At 35.0% G+C, this 20,626-nt stretch overlaps 4 protein-coding genes and 1 non-coding gene across 5 annotated transcripts; 2 read left to right on the forward strand and 3 right to left on the reverse strand.

Annotated features, from left to right (window-relative positions):
• Nucleotides 1–2,967: 2,967 nt before the first annotated feature.
• Nucleotides 2,968–3,771, reverse strand: LOC119995812. Its single transcript, XM_038842263.1, has one exon. The coding sequence runs from the start codon at nt 3,769–3,771 to the stop codon at nt 2,968–2,970; it is 804 nt and encodes a 267-aa protein (XP_038698191.1).
• Nucleotides 3,772–6,275: 2,504 nt separating this feature from the next.
• LOC120004271 lies at nt 6,276–6,382 on the reverse strand. Its single transcript, XR_005469482.1, has one exon. It is a non-coding gene; the product is annotated as a small nucleolar RNA R71 (small nucleolar RNA).
• A 925-nt stretch (nt 6,383–7,307) lies between these two features.
• Nucleotides 7,308–8,598, reverse strand: LOC119995819. Its single transcript, XM_038842274.1, has 6 exons — nt 8,527–8,598; nt 8,233–8,439; nt 8,046–8,138; nt 7,869–7,973; nt 7,409–7,769; nt 7,308–7,318 (listed from the first exon to the last, which is right to left on the reverse strand). The coding sequence occupies exons 1-6, from the start codon at nt 8,596–8,598 to the stop codon at nt 7,308–7,310; spliced, it is 849 nt and encodes a 282-aa protein (XP_038698202.1).
• A 4,195-nt stretch (nt 8,599–12,793) lies between these two features.
• LOC120001123 lies at nt 12,794–15,436 on the forward strand. Its single transcript, XM_038849391.1, has 2 exons — nt 12,794–13,473; nt 15,281–15,436. The coding sequence occupies exons 1-2, from the start codon at nt 12,856–12,858 to the stop codon at nt 15,395–15,397; spliced, it is 735 nt and encodes a 244-aa protein (XP_038705319.1). The 5' UTR covers nt 12,794–12,855; the 3' UTR covers nt 15,398–15,436.
• LOC120001133 lies at nt 13,982–15,436 on the forward strand. The gene is made up of 3 exons (XM_038849402.1): nt 13,982–14,228; nt 14,340–15,096; nt 15,248–15,436. Exons 1-2 carry the CDS (start codon nt 14,046–14,048, stop codon nt 14,847–14,849), a joined length of 693 nt encoding a protein of 230 aa, XP_038705330.1. The 5' UTR covers nt 13,982–14,045; the 3' UTR covers nt 14,850–15,096; nt 15,248–15,436.
• Nucleotides 15,437–20,626: the final 5,190 nt, after the last annotated feature.

Below are 20,626 nucleotides of genomic sequence, written 5' to 3' on the forward strand. Positions count from 1 at the left end.
TGAAGCCCCCCCTTTATAACCTCTTTCAAACCTTAAACTTCCTCTAAAACAAATACTAAAACTCCAAGGAAACCTCACGGCAATCCCTGGTTTCCAAAACAATAAACCCAACAAAAAGGAAAGAGGTTGACTTCTTCTTTGATTAGGAAACTGGACTGCTAGATGTCTCGGACGTTTTTCCCATGTTACGACCTTTAGAAAAATCTCCAAAAATATGTAAATTGAAGCTTGATGTCTTAGCTTTCCAGGGCTATCTCACACGTCTCTAGAAAAATTATGCGGAATCTTCTAGTCCCACTTCTTCACAGATAGCGCAGTTCTGCCGAGATCATATTTTAGCTCAACTTGTCTTCAAATTCTGGATCAATTGGCTTCACTGAAAATTCCCAAAATATTCTCCAACATTCTTCAAGGTGTTAGATTTATTCTCCAATTGACGGTTCTTCAAAATATTCAAAATAGACCGTTTTCCATCAAAAACCATTCAAGTGCTCGAGAAAACTGAAAATAAGGAAAACAAAGTAATAAATCCTTTTTAAAGCCAATCCTCTAACAAAAACCAAGTTTAGAGAGTACTAAAATGAGAGAATATATGAGTTTATCAAATACTCCCGAACCTAGTTTTTGCTAGTCCTCGAGTAAAGAAAATAAATCAAACAAATAAATAAAAAAAAACCTAACTCACTTTCGTAGGAATCACGGTTACATTCAACGTATGCAACAAGCCTTTAAACCCCTAGGTGTCCCTAGTGGACGAGTAATAGTCTCGTGAGGGATTACCAGAACGAACATTTATTTACACAAATCATCATAATGTCATCATCCAGGAGCAGCAACAAAAGAGAATTTAGAGTTGTATTCACACAAATTAGTTCAAGTATTCGAACTCCGCAATTCACATCTTCAGCCACTTCAACCAAGTTCTCATGCCATCTACTCCATTAGTATTTCATTATGTATTTTGTGCATGAATCACACATAAATGTTTGACTTTCAATTGATCATAACATAAATATTGTAGTATCACAAGAATCATTGGAACCATCAAGTGAAATATCAAGACATAAATTTTTTTTTCATTTTTTTTCATTTTTTTTCATTTTTTTCAGACTTTTTTTTCTCATTTTTTTCTCATTACTTGTGCAATGCTAAACCTCATTAAAATTTCTAATTGACCCATGTAACGAGCTTTTAACCAATGACTCCCAACCAGTTGGCTTAGGGCATTAGGTGTAAAGACACCCCTACGAGTTTAATGACTTGAGTCAAAAAAGCTACGAGGCTTCGCTGGTCATGCAATTATTCATCTTGATCTCTCTACCTTTTTACGCGAAACTCACTGCTTGCTAAGCAAGAGGCCCGGTTACTCAGTAGAGAAAACCAAAGACAAACACACCATTATTTTACATATACTTATTGATTTTCTTTTCTTTTCTTTTTTTTCTGTTTTTTTTTCTTTTTCTTTTTCTTTTTCATGCCAAGGTATCTAACTCAACAAATTCCAACTCCTCTTAAAACACCAGCAACATTCATGATTAATCTCAAATGGCATACTCCACAAACATGTGTAATGTGCAAGTGTAATTGTTAACTAAAAGGAGCAGATGAAACAAGACTCAGTTTAAAGAAACCTAGATAAGATTGCGTGTTCCCAACTTAAATTTATCTGTGTGATAACAAAACAAAATTACTTCATATGTACTTGCAAAAGAGATGACACATGACAATAAACTTTTTTTTTTCTTTTTTTGTGTTTTTTTTTTTTGAAAATTTTCTCATGCATAATGTATCCCACCCCCACACTTAAATTGTGCATTGTCCTCAATGCAATTGATCACAACAAAATCACAATCACACAATAAGAAGGGAAGGAAAAGATACAACCTTATATTGAGGGTCTTTGGACAAGCTTCCCATTCAAGTCATCTCCGTCAAAAATGTTTAGCTCGAGCTAAATTTGCAGCAGTCTCAACAAATCATCAGGTGAAAATTTCGTAACTCGAGCTAATTTTACCCTTGTCCAATAGATCCTACAAGAAATCAAAATCAAAATATCAAGATTTATATGTAAGCATCTAAGTAAAGAAATAAAAAAAATAGAATGAAAAGGAGAGCTTGGGTTGCCACCCAAGAAGCGCTTTATTTAACGTCTAGGCAAGACGTAGAGCAATGCATTCATTCAAGTGATGGACTTGGTAGCATCATAGCCAACTTCAAGATATGTTTTGAGGCGATGCACATAAACTTTAAACTCTTTGTCCTTCTCCAAGTTTTGACTATGAATAGCTCCATTGGGGTAGACTTGAGCAACTTGAAAAGGACCGTGTCTTCTTGAATGTAATTTCCATGGAAAGAGCTTGAGCGTAGAGTTGTTCAAAAGGACTTTTCGGCCCGGAGAGAACTTTTTCGGTCCAATTGGCATATCATGAGTGGGCAGCAATTTAAGTTTCACTTTAGGAGCTTCTTGTATGGAGGGCAAAACTCGTCTCTTAGGTGGCCCCAAAAGATAAGTAGCTTATCTCCATCTTAGTGGTTGAGTTGGGATAGAATTTAACATAGCTACCTTGTTTAAAACATCATTACCAGCAGCTTGTATTAACTCTGGATGCTCTAGGCTGGTTTTTAGCTCATCATTGTCGACTTGAGAAATAAAATTGGTGTGTGCAGGCTTCTCAATAATGTCCAGCCGATTACACTCCTCCATATCCGTCGGTCTGTTCATTGCCTTGAATACTCGAAACTTCGCCGACTCTCCTTCAACATTCATGGTTAACAAGCCCTTCTTCACATCAATAATAGTGCCAGCGGTTGCCAAGAATGGACGACCCATGATGATGGGAACTTCTCGGCATTCTTCCATATCAAGTATAATAAAATCCGCCAGAAGTATGAAACGGTCCACTTTAACCAACACGTCTTCAACAATTCCAAGTGGAAATTTGATGGACCGATCCGCGAGTTGTAAGCTTATTGACGTTCTAGTTGCTGAAAAATAGATAAAGGCATTAAGTTAACACTAGCACCCAAATCAATCAAAGCTTTATCAAATCGTAAATTGCCAATAACACAAGGGATTGTAAAACTCCCTAGATCTTTCAACTTTGGTAGCAATTTATTGAGTAGAACGGCACTGCACTCTTCGTTTAGCATCACCCTCTCATGCTCCGCAAACTTCCTTTTATTAGTGCAAACATCCTTGAGGAACTTGGCATATGATGGAATTTGTTTAATTGCATCCAATAGCGGAATGTTGATGTGAACTTTCTTGAACAATTCCATGATATCCAGCATGTTTCTGTCTTTCTTTTGCTTCTGAAACTGTTGAGGAAAAGATAGTGGAGGTATGTAAACTCTCTCCTTCAATGGGGCAACCGGTGGTGCATTAGGAGGAATTAATTGGTCACTTTCCTCTTGTGATGATGGAGGCACAACTGATGTATCTTTAACTCTCTCATCCCCCAAAATCACATCCTTATCTTCTCTGTCATATGACTTGCTGCTTCGTAGAGTTCTAATTGCCTTTGCAAGCTCCATACCTCTTGGATTAACTTTGGTTTGACTCCTCTCATTCACCACATTAGCTATCTGTCCCAATTGTGTACATAATTTCTGAATTGAAGCTTGCGTACCATGTATGAATTGGGCAAACATATCCTCAAGACAAGGCTTCTTCGGGTTGATTGGTTGCTCAAACTGTGGAACCATTGAGGACTGTCCTAGCTGATTTGTCCACGAAAAATTTGGGTGATCTCTCCAACCCAGATTATACATTTGGAGTAGGGATTGTTGATCGTACTATATTTTACATATTTTTAAACCTCACTTTACACTTGTTTTTGTCTCTTTTAATTGAACTAAACATGGATTCTACATAGGGATGACAAAAAAAACCGATCCGAGCACTATCCGTAGGGTATCCGATTCGTTTAAAATCCAAAAACTGATCCTATAGGTTTTGGAAACGGTTTTGGTTTTGGTTTTCAAACCCGTCATGGTTTAGGGTCGGGTTTGGTTTTTGATGCCGGGTTTAAGGTACCCGAACCGTTTAATAAAAAGATCCATTATAGTAAAAATATTATAAATCATCTATAAAGGTATACTACTAGAATACTAAATTATAACATGATAAAGCATATTAAAACATATATATTTATAGAAACATACTAATAAAACTATAAATTAGACTAATTTGAATTATAAAATCATAATTAATATAAATTAATTTATATTAACATAATCATCAAAGAAAAAACTAAAAATGTTAAAAGTTAAATGGTAAACGGGTACCCGATGGTAAACGGTTATGGAACGGTTCTGGGTTTGGAAATTTAAATGGTTTTTTAAATGGTTTTGGAACGGTTTTGGTATAGAATATCTTAAATGGAAACGGTTTTGGTATTTCCTAATTGGAAGGGTACCCGACCCATTGCCATCCCTAATTCTACATAACTTCTCATTATTTTGATTTTCAGAATATTTATGAGGAAAGTGACGAAAAATACTTGCTTTGGGATGAATCCAATACAAATAAGGAATGAAGAATACTTGCAGATCAAGAAAGAGAGAAGAAAGGAAATAAGTACAAGAACATAATAAAAAGTCAAGGCTTGCTAGTGTGCTACTCGTGTGAAATTGTCAAGGAAAGTGAATCTTGGAAGGTTTTGAAGAGTGAAAGAGGTGGGGCCAACTCTTGACAATAAGAAAAAAAGCAACGTAAAAGAAGGAAGGCAAAAGGAAGTTTTGGTGTGAAGGACTTTGAAGGAAATATTTTGGCAAGAAAAAAAGGAAACAAAGAGACCGAGTCATACAAAGAATTGGACTTGAATTTTGGCATTAATTGAAGGAAGCTTTTGGCACTATAAAAGGGAGTCCTCTAGCACAATAGAAAACACGAATTGGAGAGCCACATTCTCTAGCTTTTGTTCTTGTTCTTGTCTCTAGTTTTCTCTTTGTTCTTGTTCTTGATTCATGACGTTCTCATATTTAGTTTCCTTGTGTTCTTATAACATGAGTAGCTAAACTTCTTTGCTAGGGCTTGATGTAACCTAGTATGATTATTGCAAGTACTTCAATTAATTGAATGCATAATTTTGGTTCATGATTCTTGTCTTTAATTTCTATGCTTATAATCTATTGTTTGTTTGGTTGATTGGCCACCAATTGAATGCTCAATTAGATTCATCTAGTTAGGACTAAGGAACGAACCGAATTCACGTGTCTAAGTAGAATTGGAATTAAGGAAATCAATTGTCGACTGCCATGAACAAGGTTTAGGGGATTGATTGGTTGTTATAGTTCTTTAGATCGTAATGAGTTGTTAGCCTTGGGTTAAAAACTGCGAACCGAACAGGATTAATCCATTGTTAATAATATTTGTTGGCACCGCGAACGAACGAACCAACATATTTAAGAAAGAATCAACCCTTGAATCGGAACCATAATTGTGTGTTTGTTAATTGAGTGCTTGTGATAGGATTACTGTGTGAAATCATTGCCCTAGTGTTTTTCTCTTATTGGATACTAAATCTGAATTTTATTTCTTTTATTTTATTTACATCAATCATTCTTCCTTTTCCCCCAAATCTCGATCATTCATTAAGTTAGGTACATTAATTAGATTAACTAGTCTCTGTGGGATCGACCTCGTACTTGCATACACTGTACTATTCGTAGACTCTTGTACACTTGCGAGAAATATTACATCAAGTTTTTGGCACCGTTGCCGGGGATTAGTTTAGTTTAATTGTGTACTTAATTTTTTTTTTTCAGGTTTATGCAAGGTAGACGCTCTTTGAAAGGAGAGCTACAACCTTACATAGACAACATTGAAAGTTTGTAGAGGAACAAGAATCAAGGTAGTGAAAGTAACGAAGAATCCTCAACCGAAGAGAAGAAGATGGCGGCAATAGTTCCAGCTGAAACGATGAGTGATCTTGACATCCCCACTATTCTGGAATCTCCATCTTGCATCGTACTTCCGACGGCAGCTAGGAACTACGAGCTTAAGACCATACACTTTAACATGATGCCTTCTTTTCATGGTTTAAGTTCGGAAGATCCACTTAGTCACATTCGTGAAATTTTTAATATGGTTTCTAGCATGTCTTTGTCTACAGGGGTTACTGAGGAGCACTTGAGGCTGAAAATCTTCCCCTTACACTATGAAGGACAAAGCAAGGACATGGCTTAATGGTTTGAGGCCGGGTTCACTAGCGACATGGACTGAGGTACAAAATAAATTTTTAGAAAAATTTTTCTCAACTCAGAAAACTGATGCTCTCAGGGACAAAATCATGCAATTTGAACAACAACTTGATGAGTCGTTTTCTGAGGCGTGGGAGAGGTTTAATAACCTGTTAACTCAGTGTCCCCATCATGCTTTGCCTTTAGTAGTGTTGATGCGTATTTTCTACAAGGCACTGACAGTTTCTAACAAAACTGCAGTTAATAATTATGCAGGGGGGTCGATTAGGAATATGACTCCACACTACAAAAAAATCTGGAATTTATGACAAAAACAGTTGTTGCTAAACCTCTAAATATTGTCGCAAATTCTTTTTGCAACTAAAAAAAAGTTGTCACAATGTCGTTGCCAAAGGTCCTAACGTCGAAGGTTTTTGCAACAACTTTGTGTTTTATTACGAAATGTCTGTCTTTTAGTATCAAAACAATTCAATGTGAAAATGAAGAAAATTGATGCCAAAAGTGCAATCCAACAGCAAAATTTCGTTGTGATTGAGCCCTTTAGCGATGAATTCTTTCTCTTTTTGTCACAATAATGTTCGTCAAATTAAATGTTTGTTATTTGCAACAAATTTTTTAGACACTAATATCAAGGTTTGATATCAACATATTTTTTGATGCAAAAGAAGTAGTATAAATTTGAGTCGTTAAAGTTTGATACAAAAAGAAATATGGATAATTTCCCTAAAAAATATTTGTTAAAATATCTTTCGATATTAATATGCAATTATAAATTACTATATATTCCTTGTAGCAAAGTATGTAGTTTTTTTTAAGCAATTTAATAATCATTCAATATAATGCTCAAGTCTTGGCCATCTTATAATCAGACCACAAAGAAGTGGCAGTAAAATCTACATAACATTAGAGATAAAATCCAAGATAATATACGAAAGGCATAAAGTCTTGCCCATCTTTACATCCAAAATAAGATTCAGCTATGCATTGAAACATTCTAAAGCTTAAAAAAATAGAAACCAAAAGATAAAGGAACTCCACAAATCTGGTGAGAACAGGTTGATCATTTTTTTGGTAGTATAGAGACCTTGTGCTTGTAGTAGACTTTAAGATGCAGCTGAAAAAATATAAAAATTACAGATCTTAGAAGCAAATTGAGATCACATATAGAAATAGAAGTTGACAAAATTATGGAACAAAATCTAACCTTGATTAGGATGCAATTGACTCATAATAATCTGAAGCTGGGATTGCATCTCAGCTCTTTGCGCATCCATCTCAGCCTTTTGAGCATTCATTTCAGTCTTCATGCGTGATATCTCATCCTCTTGTCGCACACGCTGGTCCTCAAAACGCACCTCCAACTCCTTTAAGTCTTTTATAACCTCATCACGTTGTTGGGTAGCCTTTTCCAATTGTGCTTCAATTCGCACCCTAGTCTTGATAGGTTTTGGACCATAATTTGCACTAGACTTTTCACCAACCACTTCGATAAATGCTTCATCAGATGTTAATTGGTTAGAACTCTCTCCTTCTACGAAATGATTAACAAGATACGACACATCCTCCTATATTGATCATACCAACCATGCCATTGTACACTCAGCAGTTAATCAAAGCAAAAAAAAATCATAAAAACTAAAAATCAAAATATGAGTGAAACATACATCAACTTGTTTTGCCTTGTCATTCACCCAAGAACCATTACTCCTCATATGAGTTAGCTTCCACAACTCTTGCATATTGGGTTTTTTCCCTGTTTCCATGTCTCGCTGGAAAAAAAAATTAACCCAAAAACCAGAGTGTTGTAGCAAATATCTTACTATGAGTATGTGAAAGCTTACGTTGTCAAAGCTAACAGACTTGAATGATTTCCGACCAGCAACATGGGGAGTTTCATGGCTCTTACGATTTTCCAAGTTTCTTTGGCTGATTTTCTAAACAATAAAAAATTTTATAGCATTAGTTATTTTTCACAAGTAAATAACTATAACATAATTTATGTTTATAAAAATAATACTGTACATATACCAGAAATTTATCACTGCCAAAGTAATCCATCACTGTCTTCCATTGCTGAATAGAAACATTCTTGGGTGGATTTGCGAGTCGCTCCTCAATAGTCTTGTAAATCTTGTAGTGTTGATGCAAACGAGCACGCCAATTATGGTAGCTTGCATTGGCCATAGACTTGATAACTTTTCGTATAACTGGAGTGTCTTCTACCTCGAATCTTTTCTGAAATTAGAATATAAATGAGTAATAATGCTCTATATTAGCTAACCAAGCAACAAAAAAATACATATTTAATTACAAGATTCTTACCAGTGTAAGATCACATATCTTCTCCTTAATGGCTTCATCTATCTCCTTCCATTTGGCCTTTTCCAAAGGCATTCAACCTAGTAACCACACCTACTTCACTGATAAATTTCTCAGAATTAACACCCACTGCTGCTAAGTCATCCAAAGGAATAGTCACATTCAGTTTGTTTGTTCTATTGGCTTTTAATGTCTTGGTTGTTGCTAGACCACGAGATGGCCCTCTCCGATGAGGTACTAAAAATAACAAATTTTATGTCGTTAAAAAACATTGCAATTTAATAAGATAATCATTGAAAGTTTAAAAACCATAAAGTAAAAGGTTTCTATATGAGAACAAGAAGTTAAATTAGTCATAGAATGATCATAATTTTTTACCATTTGGAGCTGATTCAGTTGGTTCATTAGCTTCAATCCTCTGAGATGCCACCATGATTGCTCCCTAATAGATAGAAAATTAACACACGTGAGAGGAATAAAGAGGCCTAAAAGGGGCATCCACCATCCTTTTCACATTGATCACCATCAAAATATATAACAACAATCATTCCACCATCCCCGGCACGTGGCTTATGTGGGTGTCTCTTGATTTTGCAAGTCCGGGACGAGAGGGAAATCAACGAGGGAAACTTTTGGAGTTTCGCGGCCACTAAAATTTTCAACCCAATAAAGCATGATTTTGTACAGCATTATGTGGGTCAAATTTTCGCGGCAAGTGGATGGGAGTGAAATGACAAGGTTTTCGTACATAATTAATTTTATAAAAATAAATAAAGTTTTGATTATTTAAAAGGCCAACAAAGCATTTTAGACCATTCTAGAATGTCGGCCCAAAATGTCATTTTATTATTGATTAGGCCTAGTTTGGTAAAGCATTTGAAAAGTAGCAGATATGCTAGCATAAATAGTAGTAGTAGAAATACTGGACAATTTTAGTAGTGGAGATGCTGTAAAAAAAATGGTAGTGTTTGGTTAAACTTTTGCTGATGTTGTGTAGCATATTGTGACAAATTACGTGGAGGGGTATTATGCATTTTAGTTGTAACAGAGACATATAAATGTATTTATAAATAAAAATTAATTTATAAAATAAAGATTATTAATTAAAATAAAATAAAGATAAAAATAAAAGATAATTAATTTATTTATAAATAAAGATTATTAATTTATTAAAAATAAAGATGATTAATTTATTTATAAAATAAAGATTATTAATTTATTTAAAATAAAGGTAATTAATTAATTTATAAAATAAGATTATTAAATAAAGATAATTAATTAATTAATGGGGTGAGGGATAAAATGGGAATGACAATGAAATACTAAGGACATAAAATGAATAGAAATGGAAATGCTAGTAAAATTATTCAAATTGGTAGCATTTTAAAACTAGCATAATATGCTTTACCAAACGCAACCATATAGTCTAATTGCATTACTTGGCTAAGTTATACCATTATTATTGAGTTTTTTTTAGTACAAGTATAAGTACAATTTACGATAGACCCCCAGATCAAGTCAATGAAAGCAGAGGTGTTAACAAGCCCTATGCACATATGAAAAGTTATTGCTGCTCAACCGCTAGTTCATTTGCATTATCATTATTGAGTTTGTAAATGATACCAAGTCGAGTTTAATATATGTTTGATGAGAATGACGTTTACAGATACGTTTATGGACCAATTGGATCGTCAAATTTCCAAGAGAACCCACATGAGTTACGGGGACTATATTGGGTCGGAGTTTGTTTTGAGGCCTAAATATCATTGTTTAGGACTTTTTTGAGGTAGTTCTAGTTTTTACGAGTTTTTTAGGAGTTTAAGGCTCTAAACCTTTGAAACAATTAGTTCTCCTAAATATATTGTTGAGTGTTTTAGTAGATATATAGATTTAGGGTTATCTCTTGCTATAACATATTTAGGGTAGTTGAGGGAGACTTGATTCCTCTAACTTAGTGTTTAGGGTTCTCTAAGTTAGGGTTTTAATAGTTCATATTAAAACTAGTTTAATATCAAACTTGTGAGAAGACCCTAGAATGCTTGAGGATAGCTCGAGTAGATAGGGTTTAGGGAATAGAGGACTTTCTTGCTCTTCCCTTAAATCTTAACCCTAAATCTACCCCAACCTAGTTTAATATCACTCACTTAAAACTAATTTAAAATTTTATGGATATATATTAAAATATCATGCACCCATTTTTATGTGCAATTAATCAACTTTCAAGTATACTTATTAATAAGAAAAGACAAATGTGTATAATAAAAAAATTATCCTTTAAAGTTTTGATTTAGCGTACTTAGATCTTAACTTTATGTGCAATTATAAAGTTACACCCAAATATGTACAGAGTCAATTATATTAAAGAAAACTTTAAAGGATAATTTTTTATTATATTGATTTTTAAAAGTCAAACACCAAATACGTACAGATAGAGTAAAAAACCCTTTGGTGATAGCGCCCCCAATTCTTCAGATTGTTGCTGGCCAACATTATCACTGGATTTCTTCAAGTAGTTGTCGGCTGTCGGCGTCATCACCGGAGTTCTTCAAGAAGTCAACCTAAATCCATACCTACATCTCCAAATCTGAAGCAAGGAAGGGGATCATCTCTCTGCAATTTTGAACTTCAACACGGTATGTGGATATTTGGTTCTCTTGAATGGATGAGTTCTAACTACTCATGCTCTGTTTCACCTATATATTATGGTTCGAATTTTTCCCCCTTATATATTGTGGTTTCACTTACCTCAATGGAGTTCTTAATCTGTAGACTTCTTAATCTGTGGTCTTGTCACTGTGTTTCAATGTGTTGATATTTGGTTCACTTGAGCAGTAGATCTTTTTTTTTTTTTACAAAACATATTTTCTAGTAACTTATAGAGTATGAATGCCCTCCTTATTTGCAGAAACTAAATTCATGGATAAGAGTTGGGTTCATTTGAATAAAGGAACACCTGAATATGAGAAGGGTATGGATACATTTTTAGATATCGCCTTTTCTTGTGAAGGGGTTACTGATAAAATACGGTGTCCGTGTTGTAAGTGCAACAATGTCTATTTTAAGGATAAAAGTGATGTTAAGTTCGATTTATTTAGATGGGGGATGGAAAAAAGTTACACTAAATGGATTTACCATGGTGAAAGCTTAAACGACGTGCCTATTGATGATGGAGTTGAGGCAAATGATGATAATAATGCAGAAAATGATGATGCTGCCACATTTGAAATGTTGTATAACATGTCAAAAGGTGGAGGTTTGGGGGATATCCTCGCAGGTTTCGGGGAGCACTTCGATAATTGTGATCCTGAACAACCAAATGAGGAGGCCAAAAAATTTTACCAATTGTTGAAGGATGCAGAGCAGAAGCTATACCCTAACTTTGATAAGTTATCCAAACTATCTTTTGTTGTCAAAATCTTTCAGCTTAAATGTCTTTATGGTTTCACTGATAGGGGGCTGAATGGATTGTTAGATTTTATAAGATTTATTCTTCCACCAGACAATACATGTCCTGCATCTATGAGGGAGGCTCGAAAGATGGTTTCAGCTCTTGGGTTAATGTACAAAAAAATAGATGCATGTGTTAATGATTGCGTTTTATTTTGTAAGAAAAATTCAGTGATGGACCAATGCCCAGAATGTGGAGAATCTAGATGGCAAAAAGTTCCAGAAGTTGTAGGCAATGAGGTACCAATATTCAAGAAAAAAAAGAAGAGGGTACCGCGAAAGCTTTTACGTTACTTTCCACTAAAACCACGTCTTCAACAATTGTTTATGTCAAAAGAAACAACTTCAGCTATGAGATGGCATAGGGATGAACGAGAAAATGATGGAATTCTACGACACCCGGCAGATTCAAAAGAATGGAAAGATTTTGATGATAAACATCTATCCTTTGCTATAGAATCTCGCAACGTGAGACTTGGACTAGCGAGTGATGGTTTCAATCCATTTGGAACCATGAGCATTTCACGTAGCACTTGGCCTGTTGTCATGATCCCCTATAACTTGCCTCCTTGGCTTTGCATGAAACATTCATATTGGATGTTATGTTTACTTATTCCTGGACCAAAATCTCCAGGTAATGACCTAGACATATACTTGGCACCACTGATTGATGATTTGAAAGACCTATGGGAAGTTGGTATCCAAACATTTGATGCTTCTTTACAACAAAATTTTCAGCTTCGTGCAATGTTGTTGTGGACGATAAATGATTTCCCTGCTTATGCCATGATGTCTGGTTGGAGCCCAAAAGGTGAGTTGGCATGTCCTTGTTGTAATAAAAATACTTGTTCTTATAGATTAAAGCATGGTCGAAAGCATTGTTATATGGGTCACCGAAGGTCCTTGTCTCATGAACATCCTTGGCGAAAAAATTGGCGTTTATTTGATAATCATATGGAACATCGTGAAGCTCCGAAAAGACTTTCTGGGTACGATGTGTTAAAGCAATATGATATGTTTGACCAAGTAAAGTTTGGAAAGCTTACAAGGAAGAGAAAAAGAGATGATAAGACTGTTAATTGGAAGAAAAAGAGTATTTTCTTTGAGTTGCCTTATTGGAAGACATTATCTTTACGACATAATCTCGATGTAATGCATATTGAGAAAAACGTTTGTGACAGTATCTTGGGTACACTATTAGATCTTGATGGAAAAACGAAAGACAATTTAAATGCTCGTCTTGATCTTCAGTTGATGGGTATAAAGAAAGAACTTCATCCTGTTAAAGTGGGCAACAAGTATTGCTTACCTCCCGCAAAGTACAACTTACACTTAAGTGAAAAGAGAGCTTTGTGCCAATTCTTAAAAGATATCAAGATGCCTGATTCATATGCATCAAACATTGCTCGATGTGTGCATGTCAAAGAGTGTAAGATATATGGATTGAAGAGTCATGATTGTCATGTACTTCTAGAACGACTACTACCACTTGCAATACGTGATCTTCTTCCTAGAGAAGTATGTGGTCCACTAGTTGATGTAAGCCTATTTTTTGGAAAATTATGCTCAAAAGTACTAAACGTTGAGCACCTAAAGGATCTTGATGCTCAAATTGGAGTAACACTTTGTAGATTGGAAATGATTTTTCCACCTGCCTTTTTTGATATCATGGTTCACTTGCTGATTCATATAGCTAGTGAGGCTGAGATTGGTGGACCTGTGCAATATCGTTGGATGTATCCAATCGAAAGGTGTGATAGAAAATTTATAAACTTTTTTGATCTGATTTCATCTCTTAATGATTTGTTTTGTTGCTATAAATATTTAAAATATTAAGTGTTTATTATTTATTATTTTACAGGTATTTACATACTCTAAAAGGCTATGTCCGTAACAAAGCACGACCTGAAGGTTCAATAGCTGAAGGTTACATTTTAGAAGAATGTATGACGTTCTGCTCAAGATACTTAAAAGATTCAGAGAGAGAAGCTTTTCAGACTGAGAGAAACTTTGATGGCACGGGTGAGGAACAATATTAGGGTATATCGATCTTCAAAACAAGTGGTCGGTTTTTGATGCAAGGTGAATATAAGGAATTGAGTGTATTAGAGCATATGCAAGCTCACTTTTATGTGCTTAAAAATTGTGAAGATGTTAATCCGTGGGTTGAAGAACACATGGATGAGCTCCTGAGACAAAGTTCTAGGAATGTAGAGAAGAGACACCAAGAGCAATTCGCCACTTGGTTTGAAAAGCGTGTAAGTTTTGTTGGAATATATAGGCTTGATTATGTATTTTAATCTAACTTTCAAATGCAAGTACTTGGATATAAATTTATCAATTTAATTGACGACTATTTTTTGTTGTAGGTTACTCAATTACGCAAGGAAAATGATGAACGTGCACATGATCAATTGTTTTCATTGGCTCGAGGACCAGATAGACGTGTTACATTTTATAAAGGATATATCACGAAGGGGTTTAGATTCCATACAAAAGAACGTGAGTTGTCCTTAAAAACCCAAAACAGTGGTGTTATTGTCAAAGGTGATGAACTCACAGGTAGTGTTGATTACTATGGTGTCATAAAGGATATCATTGAACTTGAATATTTTGGAGAAAATAGAGTTGTGCTATACAGGTGTGATTGGTTTGATGTTCCACCACAAGGTAGGAATCAAACTAGGGGATACAATAAAGATGACTTTGGATTTATCACTCTTGATATGACTCGTATTTGCTATCAAAATGAGCCTTTTGTTCTAGCGAGTCAAGCTGATCAAGTATATTATGTGAAAGGAATAAAAAACTCGAGTTGGCATACTGTGGTTAAGGTAAAACCTCGAAATTTGTATGATGTGCCTGAATTAGAGAAGTGATGGCAAGACAACAACGTTGAGACACTCTATGAGCCATACCAACATAATGAATTGGCAAGCACAATGTATATTTCAAGTTGTTCTACTGCCTTTACTGAAGACGTGATTGATTTGCAAAGAAATGATATGGAGGGATCAAGCATCATGACAAATACTTTAAGTGGACAAGAAGATGGTGATGAAAGTGATTATGATACTGACTCTTCAAGTAATGATGTTGAGATTGCTACAATGGATGATGAGTAAGGTATATGAGTATAAAACTTTATGGTAACTTTGTTAAGTATTTTTGGTCTTTTCTTGGCACTTGATAGTATTTTTTTCAGCACTTTGTGTTTAAAGTAGCATAGTTTCAGGATGCTTGAGTCTCATTAACTTTGTGTATTTTTAATTTGCAGAGAAGAGTGGTGGGAAAATTATTTGGGTCTGATCATGTGTGTAAAAGAAGCTTTGGATCACCTTTGAAAACTTCTATTGTAAAAAGTCAGAAGAGTGCTAGGCTTTTAAATAAGAGAGAGTGCTGCAAATTTTTTGTTATAGACTTATGACATTTTTCTGTGAAGAAATATTGGTATTGTAAATTTGGCAATGTTTGTGATGGTCTTTGTTGAAATGTAACTTTTTTATTATAGAATTATGGTGCTACACTTCTTGTTCGGAACTTTGGCAATCTTTCAGTACCATTTGCTGCTCTAGAGGAAGACATGTTCCTCCTTATCTTCTCTGTGTCTATTGAACGACTTTCAAGAGAGTCAAATCCATCAAAGTGGAGTCGAGTGTTCATTTTCACACATGTACATATTGTACAGATAGCACAAAGTAGTAAAGCCCCAAGGTTTGTCAGTAAGCATAATCTGACAATTTTAGCACTGAGAAATTGAAATTTCGTTGCTGAAATAAATTTCTACTTTTACCTTACTATGAGGGCTGCATTTTTTTTCACAGGGCTGCACTTTTTTTTGTTCAAGTATCATCAAGTGGCTATTTTTGGACCAAATGAAAAAGTTGTCAATCCAAAAATGGTCAAAACTTGTACAGGTTCTAAGTATAAATGTATAAACATAGATACATAAGAATTACAATTATTGCATCATTAATTGAGATCAAAATATGGTATCAATGCGAAAACGTTTCGCATCACAAAATATTATTACCAATAAAAATTGTATTAAAATAATTTTTAATGCCAAAGGTTTTTATACTTTCCGCATCAAAATTTTTTTTCATTGCTGAACATTAATATGATTTTGCATCAATAAAATAAACCGTTGCCAAAGGCCTTAACTTTTAGCATTAATAAAATAACTTGTTGCCAAAGGCTTTAAAATTCGAATTAAAAAATTTATTGATGCTAAAACTCGTCCCTTTTCGCAACAATATAGGATATTGTTGCCAAAACATAACATTCAGCGTCAAGAATTTAATTTTGTTGCAAAAAGTTAAATATTTTGCATCAACAAGATTTTTGTTGCGAATTAGTGCGATTTAGTATCAACAAAAAAATTAATGCAATTTTTTGTCACCAATTTCTAGTTCTGTTGTAGCGCCAACCGAATGTCAAACTTTATTTGAGAGACTTGCTATTGAGACGCAACATTCAGAAGTAAGAGGTAAGCGAGCAGGTGTGTATGAAATTTCCAATTTTGATTCTTTTGCACCAAAATCGCAGGTTGATGCCATCTCTACCACGTTGGACATGCTTCTAGCAATGAATGGGCATACAACTCAAGGAGTGGATTTCCCAGAGTTTGTGCAAGAGCAAGCAAATATGATGAACTCCTATAATCGGAATCCACGGTTTGATCCCTACTCTAACTCCTATAATCCAGGTTTTTGGGCACATCCAAACTTTTCTTGGAAGAACACCCAGAATCAAGCCAATCCACCTACCACTACATTAGAGGATATGGTGCGATGGTTGGCAATTAACCATCAGAAACTGGAGGCACAAGTTGGTCAAATCGCTGAAGCATTGAGTCAAAGGGAGGCTGGAAAGTTTCCAAGCCAAACTGAGATCAATCCGAACCATACGGAGCATGCCATGGCTATCACACTATGTGATGAGCAACAAAGCCAAGTTGCTACAAAGTTGGAAGAGCAGAAAGTTCAAGAACAAAAGCAGCCGTTTCAATAGTCACGTCGTGCAATCATGTATGGGTTGCCTGACCCCGATAAACCTGCTCCACCTGCTCCACCTGCTCCACCTTATGTTCCTCCAATCCCGTTTCCAGGGCGTCTTAGGAGAAATAAAGAAGAAGTGTCATCAGTGCAAAAGACAACCCCAAAGACGGATGTGGAACCTTTTGTTGTGCAAGAAGAAAAGAAAGTAGATGAGAATAAGGTGGTTCAACTAACTAAGAGTGTAGTGTCATATCACAAAAGAAGTTGCCGCCAAAGCTTAAGGATCCAGGAAGTTTCACTATACCTTGTTGCATAGCTAATCAAAATTTTGAACATGCTTTATTGGATTTGGGTGCATCAGTTAATCTAATGTCTCTCTCTGTCTTCGAGTCTTTGAATGTAGGAGCGCTCAAAGAGACCTCTGTGGGCATCCAATTGGCTGATCGATTTATTCGATATCCTAAGGGAGTACTAGAAGATGTTTTGGTTAAAGTACATGGACTAATCTTTCCAACTGACTTTCTGGTACTTGATATGCAGGATTGCCAAGGTCATGGAGAAGAGTTTCCACTGATTTTGGGGCGACCATTCATGAAGACTGCAAGGATGACAATTGATGTGTATGAAGGCACATTGACAATGACAAATAATGAGGAAACAATGACTGTCAAGCCCAAGGCAGCACAAGGTGAGAAATCAATGGAGAAAGTGCTCACTATTAAAGATTATATTGTGGAGAAAGAAGGACATCCAACTCAGGTTGAGTAAATAAATCTACCTAGAGTCATGCTATACGAGAGAGGTAAGCATACTCCCGCCTTTGAGTCTTTTCCTTTATCCACTAACAAGTTGTTCCCCTCAATTGTGAAAGTACCTCAAGATAAAATCCTCCAACAAGCGGTTTTTGGAAAAAGGGAAAAAGGATATTCAGATCCTTTTGAGGAATCGACTACTCTTACAATTCTGAGTAACGAAAGGCATACTTTGGATGTTGAACTGGGTCTTGCTAGAGGAAGACGATTGCTACAACCCAATGAACTGAAAGTGGGCTTCCAAGTTCACTAATTTAACTATTTGAAGAGTTACGTCTCGCCTAGACGTTAAATAAAGCGCTTAGTGGGAGGCAACCCACCCGGTAAATTCGTTCCTTTTATTGTATATTATTTTAGTTCATTATAGAAGAACACTCATCCCACATTGAATTGAATTGCTATTTGTGCATCAAATGCAGAAAGAAAAGTTGTGCCAAAGCGCTGGATTGAAACAATTTTCTGGGACAACTCAGGAAGAACCAGAATGCAAGCCATATATGTACAGAAAGATACGGATGTCTAGTTTCTGCGGAATTTTACGGTTCGTGAATCCGAGCTCAGATGAAGGAGAAATTGATGATTTTACGACAGCTGTGCAGTGCAGAATTCTACGCGGGAATTACTTCCCGAATGTTTTCGCAATCAGGTTGTATCGTTCTAACTCAGTACTTTTTCTTCGTGTTATTTTTCACATTATTCCATGCACTAAGGACATTGCATAATTCAAGTGTGGGGGTGAGAATAGCTTGTATTGAAAAAAAATTTAAAAAAAAAAAAATTTTTGCTCCTTCCAAAGCGATGATGAGACATAAATTGTTTAAGTCTAAAATTAGTTTGTTAGTAAAAAATTTTTTCACTAGAATTAAGCTTGAATTACAATTTTTATATATGGGCCAATGTTAACATGATATGTTGATTGAGAAAGAAGTATGTTTAGACTTGATGTAGACTTGCATAATTACCCTTGTGAGTTTTGAGCCTATATGATTGATACATTATGCATATCAATCCAATTTCTTTCTTGTGTACTCTCATGATTATATGTTTCTCTAGAACTTGCTTTAAACCTTTTTGAGACTATATTGATACATGTGATGACATGAATATGATTGAGGCATTAGGATGATACCACCATAGCCAAATTGCCTATATCCTAATGTATTTATCCACTAGAAAGCCCCTTTGAGCCTAAATAAGCCTTTTTATTCATGAAACTTATCTACTTGACCCCTTAACCCGAAAAACAATTACTTACCTAATTCTAAGGAATTAGTAGAGCATACCATGAGATTTTTCAAGTGTTGATGGTGTTTAGTATGTTGACTTTGATGATGAAAAGAATTAAGTGTGGGGGAGTTCTTATTTGTTTTGGGATGTTATTTGGTGGAGAATAAGTGTGATAGCGAACACATGTGCATTAATGTGTCGAAAAAGAAAAAGAAAAAAATATGTAGTATGATTCGACATTGTTTTGAAAAAAAAAAAAAAAGAGAGAAAAAAAAAAGAAGAGAGAAAAAAAAAGGAAAAGAAAAAAAGAAGTTTATGTGCATAGTGAAAGAGATCTTGAAGTTGTGAAGAACTGGTGTAGTAATAAATATTGAGAATGAAGATATGGGCCAACAAGATGATATATGCCCTAATTTTTGTGTGCTCTACTAGTTCTTTAGAAATTTTATGATTTCCTATACCATTTTTTTTTCCTCTTTACCTTCACCCTTGGCCCCATTACAACCTTGAATAAAGACCTTTTGATTCATGAAGTTACATGTTTTTAATAGTGTAGAATGGGTGGACAAGCAAGCATATGGTAGGACTGTTTTCATGAGATTAATTGAGTGCAAACACTTTACTACCACTAAATTGAGTGAATCTTGAGAGAATTCCTTGTGAGAAGTTGAAATTGAGTTTGAATGTGCACTATTTCGATTGAGATATGTTGTGTTGATGTTGGCCTAATTCTAGACATATATATTCGAGTATGATTCTTTGTGAAATTCTTTAGCTAATGACTAGTTTATAAGACATCTTTGGTGCTTGAGCGAGATTGGAAGGACTAGTTTAAATGTTTGTGGGTATCGTTCTAGAAAACCCTCACGAGACTATAACTCGTCCACTAGGGACACCTAGGGGTTTAAAGGCTTGTGTCACATGCTGAGTGCCACCTCGATTCCTGCGAAAGTGAGTTAGGTTTTTCATTTTCATTTTTATTTTTATTTATTTTTTTATTTTACTCGAGGACGAGCAAAAGCTAAGTGTGGGGGTATTTGATCGTACTATATTTTACATATTTTTAAACCTCACTTTACACTTGTTTTTGTCTCTTTTAATTGAACTAAACATGGATTCTACATAACTTCTCATTATTTTGATTTTCAGAATATTTATGAGGAAAGTGATGAAAAATATTTGCTTTGGGATGAATCCAATACAAATAAGGAATGAAGAATACTTGCAGATCAAGAAAGAGAGAAGAAAGGAAATAAGTACAAGAACATAATAAAAAGTCAAGGCTTGCTAGTGTGCTGCTTGTGTGAAATTGTCAAGGAAAGTGAATCTTGGAAGGTTTTGAAGAATGAAAGAGGTGGGGCCAACTCTTGATAATAAGAAAAAAAGCAACGTAAAAGAAGGAAGGTGTAGTAACCGGTTTTCGTCTGGCCAAAAATACAAAAAAAAAATAAATAAATAAAAAATATATATATAAGAAAAGGGTTTGGAGGATTTCGGTGGAAAAGAGAAAAAAAGAAAAAAAGGGGAGACTTTTGGGGGAAAAGTAGGGGCCATGACATAATTAAAAAAATAAATAAAGAAAAAGCCAAGAAATAAGGAAATGGGGGTCATGAGAGA

This window comes from Tripterygium wilfordii, chromosome 1 (genome assembly GCF_013401445.1).
Source record: "Tripterygium wilfordii isolate XIE 37 chromosome 1, ASM1340144v1, whole genome shotgun sequence".
Taxonomy (NCBI): Eukaryota; Viridiplantae; Streptophyta; class Magnoliopsida; order Celastrales; family Celastraceae; genus Tripterygium; species Tripterygium wilfordii.